General features: G+C 43.9%; 2 protein-coding genes across 2 annotated transcripts; both read left to right on the top strand.

Moving 5' to 3' along the window:
- The first annotated feature begins 1,177 nt into the window (after positions 1 to 1,177).
- On the top strand, positions 1,178 to 2,112 carry LOC124648252 (transcription factor RHD6-like). The gene is made up of 3 exons (XM_047188047.1): positions 1,178 to 1,651; positions 1,750 to 1,881; positions 1,990 to 2,112. The coding sequence occupies exons 1-3, from the start codon at positions 1,178 to 1,180 to the stop codon at positions 2,110 to 2,112; spliced, it is 729 nt and encodes a 242-aa protein (XP_047044003.1).
- A 4,391-nt stretch (positions 2,113 to 6,503) lies between these two features.
- On the top strand, positions 6,504 to 11,098 carry LOC124676642 (G-type lectin S-receptor-like serine/threonine-protein kinase At4g03230). Its single transcript, XM_047212686.1, has 7 exons — positions 6,504 to 6,561; positions 6,671 to 6,790; positions 6,896 to 7,041; positions 7,458 to 7,668; positions 10,205 to 10,442; positions 10,558 to 10,708; positions 10,782 to 11,098. The coding sequence occupies exons 1-7, from the start codon at positions 6,504 to 6,506 to the stop codon at positions 11,094 to 11,096; spliced, it is 1,239 nt and encodes a 412-aa protein (XP_047068642.1). The 3' UTR covers positions 11,097 to 11,098.
- Positions 11,099 to 11,737: the final 639 nt, after the last annotated feature.

Below are 11,737 nucleotides of genomic sequence, written 5' to 3'. Positions count from 1 at the left end.
AAAATGCAGATGCCAAGGTGCAAGCAACTGCCTACATATCTTAGCCAGTATCAGAGCCAGGTGATTAACACCTGTAACTTGCAGTAATCAAAGGGGTATGTAGGCATCTGCATCCTATCCCTGCAGCTTTGTAACGTCATTAGGAAACTAATCCGCGGTGGAGATTTCTGGCTTGGCTGTGAAAACCCAAACACCACAGATAAAACAAGTGCACAAGTAGAGGTGGAGGCCCTGAGGTGTCTAAATGTGCACATGGATTTGGTTACCTAGTGAAATACCGTAGTTACCGGCGGGTAACCGGAATTTCCACCTACTTTGGTTTTCATAAAAAATGACAGTCTATTTGAATTTGGGCTGATTGGATAGTCCAACCTAAACCATACGGTGACTCCTTCGTTATAATCGCATGCCCAAACTCATTTGTCCAAAACTTTCACTCTCTCCCCCTTCAAATATTATATTTAAATTTAGGAATTTTTAATTTTGAAATTTAGATTTTGTTTGAGAATGTTGTCCGGTATTTGCCTGGTTACCGGAAAAATCGGTCTCCTCTGAGATTTTTTTCTCTTACCGGTACCCAAATCCTTATATGTGTAAGCATAATTGACTAGTGGTATGGTGAATTGCACTACCGAAAATGTAAGAGCAGGAAAATTTTGCCAGCCTCCCTCTTCTTTTGCCTGAAGTCCTGATGAACTGGCTCATCTGTGCAGCGCATCCACGGAACGGTAGCTATCTTAATACAGGAAAGGGAAGTCTTCCATGAACTCGAGCAGCCAAAGTAATAAAAATGGAAAACAGAATCAGGTGCAATTATGAAGCTGGATCGATCATATGGAGCATCTCCGAGAACTTGATCAGGGCATTAAATGCGAGTGCATTTCTATAATCCTGTCATGCTAATGCCTCCATGGCGGCATGACCAGCGCCTGCTTAATCGTCAGCTTTGCGCCTTTGCCGGTGGCCATGTGGGTGTCGTTGCGGAGCTGCGCTATATAAAGTGGCACACAGGGAATTACTCGCCAAAACCGAGAAGCTTACTTCAATCCTCTCCTGCCTCACATCCAGAGACATACCCACGCACACGCACGTCGCTTGATAAACTACTGGTGTGGTGCAGCCTAGGTATAGCTCGCTCGCTTACTTGCTCTTGTTGTCCTTCGTCATCGCCGCCGCCATGGCTCTAGTGGGTCAGCCAGCCATGCTCTGCCACGACGACGGCGTGCCGCCCTTCATGGACGCCGGCGGCCTCTCGTTCGGCTACGGGTACGATCACCACTACCAACCTTTTCTCCTCGAGGAGGAATGCTTGCTCGGCAGCCACGCATGGGAGCTGCCAACCGGCGACCTCGGCGCCGAGCCTGGCAATGCCAGCGCGTTCGATGGGCACGACGTCGGCTGGAAGCACCACGCAACCGGCGTCTCCTCCCATGTTTCGATGCTCTCGTTCGATGACCCGTCGGCGTCGGCGGCGTCCGCATCGCACAAGCGACCTCGTGCGCTCGCGCAGGCAAAGCAGGGAGCGGACCAAGAGAGCACTACCGATCCCAAGAGGCAGTGCGGCGGCGACAGGAAAGCGGCGATCAAGCCCAGAAAAACGTCCGCGAGCACCAGTCCTCCACCCAAAGAGCCACAGAGCGATGCTGCCAAGGTAAGCACGCTCATGGTGTTTCATCCCAAGTCATGCATGGACATGAGGCTTGCTAATTCACAGTGAACTGACGAGATTTGCTGGATAACTGTGTGCAGAACCGTCGCGAGCGGATCGGCGAGCGGCTGAGAGCGCTGCAGGAGCTGGTGCCCAACGGCAGCAAGGTGGACATGGTCACCATGCTCGACAAGGCCATCACCTACGTCAAGTTCATGCAGCTCCAGCTCACGGTACGGCCATTAACCCCTTCAAGAAAAAGACGAAATCACGCGCTTCGACCTCGAATTGTATCGTCTCCTGGCGTTGTTCTCATTCGCGAACTGAACAAATAATGCCAGGTGCTCGAGACGGACGCTTTCTGGCCTGCGCAGGGCGGGGAGGCGCCGGAGATCTCCCAGGTGAAGGCCGCGCTCGACGCCATTATGCTCTCGTCGTCGCAGCAGAATCATCAATGGATCTAGCAGCAAGCCCATCGAATTCATACCGCTAGTATATTCTCTCCCAGAAATCAGAGCATTCCGCGTCAGTAACTTTGGACAACACAGCTTGCTTATCTGTGATCTGTCCTCCTTTTCTTTTTTGACCCAGTCTGTAAACCTCTCACCTTGCCATGTAATCACCATAGTAGCTACTGCTCTTGCAGTAAAGCCTGCTAATTAAGGATTTGATTTCCATTAATTACAGCTAGTTTCTGCACCAACGCGATGTAGAGTTAGAGACATCGAGAAAAAACATAACCAACGTATTACCAACATAGATGCACAAAACTTCAACATCAACCATAAATGATGACAACATGTAACAAGAGAGGTGCTTCAATGAAGACACCTCTAGAAAGGAAACAGCAGTGACATCGCTAGATCCAACCACCGATGCTAAATCATGGGTTTTCACCCGAAGAGAAGTCTGTCATTGCCATTGCCATGAAGGTAGTTTTTTCACTGCTGCAACTCGAAACACAACACTTGTAGAACTTCTAAATCGAGTGATTAGAAAGAAGTATTAACCTAGTTTACGAAAAAAAAATAGACCCAAAAACAATACACATGATGTCTAACGAAACTAGAAGGACTCTCCTTGGCCAACCAACAGCCAAGAATGGCAGGGGATCGGGTCACAGAGCCTCTAGACCGTGTCACAACAGGTGCACGTACTACACATACTATATTAAATATCTCCGGACTAAAATGCTGTCACAAGTGACAACAAAACCCACCGATTCTCCTTTTTAGAAGGGGCTCATGGGAGTTAAGGATGATTTTTTCTCTCGCGGCTCTTTCAAAGTTGGCAATGGTCAAAATACGCGCTTTTGAGAGGACATATGGTTAGGTGACCAACCGCTAGCTAAGCAATACCCTTCGTTGTATAACATTGTCCGCCGGAGAAACATTCCGGTTTTAGATGTTCTAACGAGTAATCCTCTGAATATCGAATTCAGGAGAACTTTATCTACTGATAAATGGGAGGTTTGGTTACTACTACTTCAGCGCATAATCAGGGTTAAATTGACGGAAGACCCGGATGTTTTTGTCTGGAAATTAACTACCAATGGTGTTTTTCGGTCAAATCCATGTACACAGACACGATGAATGGTCATACGGTTTTCTTGCGCAAATATCTTTGGAAAATAAAGGTACCGCTGAAGATTAAGATTTTCATGTGGTTCCTTTATAAAAAAGTAATTCTCACAAAAGATAATCTCGCAAAAAGAAATTGGAATGGGTGTAAGAATTGTGTTTTCTGTGACTCTAATGAAACATAAACCACTTATTTTTCGATTGTCCCTTCGCAAAGCTAATCTGGAGAACAATCCAGTATACTTTTAATATCCCTCCACCGGCCAATGTTACAAATATGTTTGGAAATTGGCTAAATGGTGTTGATAAAATATCTAAAGGACAGATTCGAACGGATATTTGTGCTTTGATGTGGGCTATATGGAATTGTCGCAATGATATTATCTTTAACAAAAGCTCAAATGCTAAATTTTTACAGGTTATCCGTATGGTTACGCACTGGATCCACGAATGATCATACCTACTACCGGAGGCTCAGCGCGCGCATATGGATTCTGGATGCAGCCGTCTGGAGACGGTTGCTCGAGATATCTATAACAAGGGTGGCTGGCAGCCTATTAAGAGATTGCAACTTGCATAATTATCTTTTCTTTTTTATTTTCCGCTGGTTAAGTTTTACGTACACCTTATGTGACTCTTGAGTTGTATAACTTCTAAATATTAAACTATGCAACAAAACAGCTGTGTGCAATCAACTGATGCAGAGGCTGGGGCGATGCTTCCATTTCTAAAAAAAAAGGTAATAACATGTAGCAGAAATAAGCACAAGATAATATATGAAATATGTACTAAGCACAGACTTACATTAGATCATCACACTGGCTCGCTGCAGGTCCTTTTCTTGCATGCACTAGTCGTGATCAACATGCCTGTCAATTTAGGCTCAACCATTAGGTGAAATGCAAATCTTCCTGCTCCATTATCCTCAATCTGTGTTTAGATATCACATTCAAGACCAAGTGAGCTGGTTTTAAATAACAAAAACGGTTGAGGTTCCAAATAAATAAGCTAATATTTACCGGATATCAGATTTAAACCAACTAGATGATGCTTTGCATTAGATAAGAATTTCAGATATTCAGATTTAGAGTAGGACGTGAATATACCTGTAATATCAAGATTTTCCACATAAAGCCTACCGGCGACAGCCTCGCTGAGTTCATCAGAAGTTAGCCTCCCTTTGCTGTATGAATTTAGATCACAATATAACAAATGATCTTCCCCACTACACTTGAAAAAGACCTTCCGTGTGCGGCCAGAAATCTTAAAAAGGAGATCTATGCCAGTGTTTGATATTTTCTTTCTTACCGCACCTCAAATTCGAAAACAAAATAAGGAAAAGCAAAGACAAAACCTTGCCTTGGCTGTATCTTTCCCTACCTCAAATCAAATGGATCTAACCTAATATATAGTAGGAGGCACATGGAGGGTTCGTATTCTTTACAGTAAGAAGGGATATATGGAGATAGTATTCTGGTGAAAAGTAAATTAGAACAATTTTTTCGCGCAAACAACCTTTGAAATTTCCAAAAAATCTTAAAAACTTGTTGGGAGAAAAGTGATGTTTTATAAAAATGTGAAATTAGGATTTCAAACTCACATTCATTTGGGACGTGAGAAAAAACAAATAACACATGATACGGTAATGTTGTTTGTTTTTCAGTGTCCATTACTGGGTTTGATTTTTCTCATATACCTCCCATATAAATTTGAACTTGAAGCGTTACATGTTTGCAGAACATCAATTCCTAAAAAAATTCATATTTTTAAGAAATTTCACATCGTTTTTTTTCTTTATTTATACTGACACATGGTTTTCACCATATATTTCTCAGGAGTATGAAATACGTAATCCCTGCAGTCGGGCCGTTTTTTTTTTTGCAAGTTTTTTATGGGCAAGTGCAGTCCCACTGTTAGTCCACCACTTTACGAACCCGCTCGGGCCTTCGTCACCGGACTGGAAAGATGGACGTGGGCTGCATAATTGGTCCATCATGTCGTTACTGGTGCAAATCACATACAGTAAACGTGGGCCTCCAGCTATCGATTCGTTGGTGGTGTTCCTTCTTCTTTTTCCGGAAAAGATTAGTGGTGTTCCCGAGAGAAAGTCCCAATTGAGCTGACAAGGCAATCTCAGTTTGTCATCGTCGTCGCCAACACATCCGGTTGACTGTTCTTAACTAGAGACAATGTATAATAAAAGCAAACTAAATATGGCTGGGTGGGGATATAAGTAAATGATGATGTTTATATGAAAGATGTACTTTCGTACGTACTTGCATTGGCATTCAGGTCAATGACTTGTCGATGCCGTACTTTCTAGGAGACATGGTCAGGTCAGCTAACCCAACAAAGCATATGATATGGACAGAAAGCAAAATGTGTATCACATATATGCGGCACGAATAATTTATATTTATTTTTTATATTTACCTGTGCTGATCCAGGCAATGGCAGGAGAATAATGCCGGAGCATATTATAATCTCTAGGGATCACCTGGCGAGGCTGCAAATGTCTCCCGAGACCTCAATGAATATCCTACAACCTGCATAAGAGGACAAGGTCAGGCACTTCACTCTCACGATTTGAATACCATAAGAGGACAAGGGCGTATCATGGGGCCTACGTATGCTGCATTGCATGGTGCAGAACAACAAGTAATTCATCTTTACACTGTATTCAGGTAATCCATGAAAGTGTTAGTCGGTCGCACGAGCATACTAGCAAAGCAAACCTGCAGACTTGTTTTGGAGTATTATTGGCTTCTCCCGTAGCTATCTGGTGCGTAAATGATCAGCTCTCCACTTGACTCTCCTGTAAGCTTGGGGCCAATGATGTCAGCAGGCCCGACTCGAGTGACAAGATCAATAGTCGGGGCACATTCATATATATGACTGACAGGGATTTGTGTGAGGAGGAAGAAGGGGCGGCGGACAATGGCTCACAAAGAGGAAGAGTAAATTGGCATGTTATTGTCGACACAACTATGGCGCAGATAATCAATTTCTTTTCTTTTTCGATAAGGAGGACGATAATCAAGTTCTTATCCTTTGTTAATCGTTTCGTTTTTGTTATATTCGGCAACTATACTACTTGTAGCCTGTGGGCTTTGCAGTAGTTCTTCCTTCCTCTCCTCCACATACCCACTTCGTTGACCTCCTATTTCATCATTTCATTTCCGCCCATCACTATTCACTATTCAGGCAATCACCGGCAAACAGGGAGCTAGGCCGTCCAGTCGCGCCAGGGTAGTATGCAGCCACGCAACCGCCCCATGATCCACCGCCGGCTCTTGGGCACGTCAACCTCGGCACCGGCGGGCGACCGAGCAGGTGAGCTGACAAACACTCTGTGCTTGTCTCTAGAATCAACGTGCGCACGTGCTATACTGCTAGCTGAGGAACGACCAATAGGAACTTATTGCTCCACTGTTATGTGCAGCTCAGGAGCATGGCTCATCAAGCCCGAACGCGATGAAGATCATGGTATCCGTGATGGTGGTGGTCATCTTCTGCACACTCTTCTACTGCATCTACTGCTGGCGATGGCGGAAGCGCAACGGTACGTGAGCTGTCCAGCACATCGATATTGTCTTTCCCTCGTACTCCCGTTTGTTACTGGCGTTTAAGGCTTTAAGCTTGTTAACACAATGCTTGCTCGCTTCAGCCGTCAGAAGAACTGAGGCCCAGAGCCTGCAGCGGATGTCGAGCTCGGAACTGCCGCTCATGGACCTCGCCTCCATCCACGTCGCCACCAGCAACTTCTCCACCGCCAACAAGCTCGGCGAGGGTGGCTTCGGCCCTGTCTACAGAGTAAGAAATATGTACAGCTGATTATTAGTTCAGTAACGTGAATCGCTTTCTCTGATGAAGTGTGAGAGTGGACTTTTGGAGCAGGTGCTTGGTGAGCACCCGTATCCATACCGTGTATACTGCATCAAGATTCGTGCAAAAAAAATTTATTTCCCTCTCAAACAATTTCTCATTTTTGTTATTTTTAGTGAATTGCAAAAAAATCAAATCAAAATATTACATAATTTGAGAGATATAAAAAAGAGAAAATAAAAAAGTGTGAGGGTGCGCAGAGCGCACCTGCTCTCTCACACTTTTCCCTCTGATGAATCCTGCACTTCTCGTTATACACTAGTCTAGTTCACATTTGTGCAAAGATATATTCTGTTTCCTGTCATCACTCTGCTGATCGGAAGTTCTGAACTATCGAACCGAAGGGTGTGCTGGCCGGCGGCGCAGAGATCGCGGTGAAGCGGCTGTCAGAGCGGTCGCGGCAGGGCGCGGCGGAGTTCAGGAACGAGGTGGAGCTGATCGCCAAGCTTCAGCACCGCAACCTGGTGCGGCTGCTGGGCTGGTGCGCCGAGGGCGACGAGAAGCTGCTTGTGTACGAGTACCTCCCCAACCGCAGCCTCGACGCCTTCCTTTTCGGTGTGTTCTGCTTTCACGTCCATCTCACAAAATATTAATGTAGTTTTAATTGTCACGTTCTTTACTTTTTAGTTTTTTTCTAACGAAACACGGTACTAACACAAATACACCCACCTCTATAAACACAACACGACATCATATCTATATGCAATGTTCAAAAAATCGTTAATCTTAACTTATCGGTCGGCCTTAAAATGAAGATTAATCGCCTATCGGTCGGTTAATCGATTTTATCGGTCAGCCATTTATCGGCCTATTTTTTGTAAATCCTCATTTTCGAAAATAAATTTTCTATAATATGCTATGCAAAAAAATAATATTTGAGCATTTCACATAAGTATTACCTTGATTCCTCGCATTTGAATAAATAATAATAGAAATTTAAGCTAATGCATAATTCTACAAAACCGTAGGACGAAAATATCGACTGCCATACCAAATTTTATTGAAATTTCACTAACAATCCGTCGAAATATCGGCCATGAGATAAAAAATCGGGCGAAATATCGGCTCTCATGCAGAAAATCGGATGAAATATCGGTGGCGCGATAAACTGGAAGATATGCTGGAATCTATCGGTTACCACCCGATTCATGATAAATCGGTATCTCGGCCGATTTTTTGAACAGTGTCTATATGACCACTTCCGAGAGACTTAGTCCAAGAAGCTGATCCGCGAGTATTGAGATTGACGAAGTCATCACAGACATACGCTAATAACGGGAACGTCACCCTCCCACTGAAAAATATTTTGTCTTTATAAGACACCAAAGTAATTTCTGGTGAGCTGAGGGTACCACAGGGTCTATTTCTACTCTGCACAATACATGTCAACACATATATTTCGAGCTAGGGGTTGAAGAAAAAATGTGAAGCAAATGTCACCAATATATCTCGTGAGTAGTCAATAAAAGTTCAATCTATAGATCGAATAACGATAACACATGATATGCATTTGAAAATAAAAGTTAAATTCTACATACTGTGGCTATAGGTTCGCCATACTTATGGAACCAGTTGAAAATATTATCAACGGTGAAACATTTTTACAGCAGTTTATTCTTAAGGTATACTATCTTGTACTATGAAGAAGTTGTGTAACGGAGCTTTTTATTTGGAAAAAGATAGATTTGACCTTCATGAAACTTTTACCTTGTGCAATTTCAATTTCGAGACAAGACCTTGGAATTTATGACGGACCTACAACTTACTAGTAATATACGTTGTACCTCGAGTAGTATGAGGTGCCCCGCAGGCGGCAGATGAATAGCATACAGGTAGTGACGGGTCGCAGCCGCCGTCACGGTGACCGACGTTCGGCGACACCTGTGACTCCAACGCAGGGATTTTGTTACCAGGTGAAATACCGCGGTTACCAGCTGGTAACCGGAATTCTCAGCCCCTCCGACGAGTGTTGGACATGCCCTAGCGGGAGTTACGTGTCTATTTCTTTGCTTAATTGCTTAACATCAATTGGAATAAATTGATATATACCACGATTAGAAATTGGGAAAATTGTTTAAGGGGGCGGATTGTTGCGGGTTGGGGGGGGGGGGTCACGATTTACAGGGTGAAAGTTCAACGTGATGCCTTCATTAATTGTATCGTCCTTGCCGAAGGCATTGCTACTTCAAGGTGGACGTTCAAGTTTCTTCATTTTAGTTCAGATGAAGCCGCAAAGCAAGTTAGAGTGGTTGCCCATGAGGCTTATTGTGTGTGTGAAAGTTAACAATCACACATTGGTTCAAGGAGTATGGATGGATAGCCATGCTTGTATCCGGTGAAGTAGCACGGGAGGTGTGGATGTAAGAATCAATATTGGCTTAAAGGATAGAGGGACGAGCCATATAAGTTCTTGCCCAGAGGTCCGGCAAAGATGTGAAAGATGTCGGAGAGGGATGAAGGCTTGAATTAGTTTTTTTTACTAATTTGGTATGCTTTGTTTTAACCAAATTAAGTAAATTGGGTTTTCCTTATCAGTCATTTGACACCAGGGTCAGATCTAAATTTTAAAACCTTTCACTAATTAGTACAGTAACTATTTCGTATGTGCTATATACTAAAATGAATGACGCTTTTTTCTTTCTTTTCTTTATGTTTGTATCAAATAAAATGTACTCCCTCCATTCTAGAAGAACTGAAGTTCTAGATTTGGGTAAGTCAAACTAATTTAAGGATGCGTAAGTTTAGATATGTCAACAACTAAATTGGTTTGACTCACCTCATATTATATTTATGTCCTAAATATCTAATATATATTTGATGTTGTATACATTACCATATTTTTCTTTTAATTAGAACGTACGGTGAAATTTAGAAAAGTTTGAGTTAGAACAAATCTAGAATTCTAATTACTCTAGAACGGATGAATTGAAGTATAATTTACACTTCATCATTACTCTAGAAAAGTTTGACTTAGAACAAATCTAAATTTTTAATTACTCTAGAATCGTGTGCAGTAGAATGTATCTTAAATTAAAAATTTCCAGAGTACGCTTGTTGTGTTTATTGATCACTTGTGGTATTAAATCGGTAGACAGCAGCATGAGTGCCAAGCTGGACTGGAATACCCGGCACAACATCATCCTCGGCATTGCCCGTGGGCTGCTCTACCTCCATGAAGACTCGCTGCTCAAGGTCGTTCACAGGGACCTCAAAGCCAGCAACGTGCTCCTCGACAACAAGATGAACCCCAAGATCTCCGACTTCGGCCTGGCTAGGATTTTCAAGGAGGAGTGCAACGCGGTGAACACGGGACGCGTCGTCGGAACCTAGTAAGCAGCTGGCAGCATACACTGTCTACTGAAGTATTTGTGTTTTAGGTCACAGCCAACTGCCGGCAATGCTATACGCTTCGTCAGTTGAGCAGAAATTGATATTTCAATGCAGTGGATACATGGCCCCGGAGTTCGTGATGGAGGGCGTCTTCTCGGTGAAGTCGGACGTGTTCGGCTTCGGGGTCCTCCTGCTAGAGATCCTGAGTGGGCAGCGGAACGGCATAGGCTACCTCGAGGAACACCAGCAATCCCTCATCCAAGACGTACGAACTTTTTACACGTCCACTGAACTTTTCTGTCAAAATGCTTCATCTCGTAAACTCTTCACTTCCGCAGGCGTGGACTCTGTGGGTTGAAGATAAGGCAGGTGAGTTCATGGACCGGGCGCCGGGGCTATCATGCTCGGACGACGAGGCATGGCGTTGCTTCCAAGTCGGCCTCCTCTGCGTGCAAGATGACCCCGACGATCGGCCGACCATGTCCAGCGTGCTGCACATGCTCGTCAGTGACCATATGAGCCTGCCTACACCGTCTAGGCCGATGAGGAACGTCCCGATGTCAGGGCCATCATCCGCGCGGAAGATCAGCGACCCATCCTTGTCCCTCAAGTCGATCAACTACGCCTCGATCACTGCCGTCCAGCCGCGATGAGGTTCCTGCTCAGAATTTCTATGCACATATACTTGCTAATAGTCTAATTCTGTCAGGACTTTTTACCGTGTTTTATCATCGTTTTATATCGGACTGCATGTAAGCAAGTCGCCTCAGTTTTATCCAAAACAAAAGCAAGTTGCATAAGTGATACCACTTTGCTCCATTCATGATTGTCTCTTCAGGGTGTGGGAGAACCACGGCCTATTTACGAAGGTGTACGTCTATACGATTAATTAGGACATGGAGAAGGATTGAGCCTTCACCTATTTAGGCGGAAATACGGTTTCACACAGGTTTACTAGTATGGTTGTGTGCATCTTTATTATGAGACCGAATACAAAGCTTAAAACTTATAACTAATACAACGTCCCATATCGAAAAATCTTCAACAAACTCCCAATCCAACCCACGATCTCATAAAGCATGAGAAATTGCTACACTGCAACCTCCATACCACGCTCCGGCCGCAGTCCAATGTTGTTTCCCTGATTGACTAGTGGTCCATGTCCAATCTTCAGATGGCACCCCAACATGGCAACATTACCGTCTCCGGTGCTCTATTGCTCAATATCTGTGGTCCATTTGGAAGGAGAGGAACTAGAAAAAATTTCGTCAGAAAGCCTCTTCAATTGTTGTTG

This window comes from Lolium rigidum, chromosome 1 (genome assembly GCF_022539505.1).
Source record: "Lolium rigidum isolate FL_2022 chromosome 1, APGP_CSIRO_Lrig_0.1, whole genome shotgun sequence".
NCBI classification, from domain to species: Eukaryota; Viridiplantae; Streptophyta; class Magnoliopsida; order Poales; family Poaceae; genus Lolium; species Lolium rigidum.
This window is presented reverse-complemented; position numbering and strand designations above follow the sequence as displayed.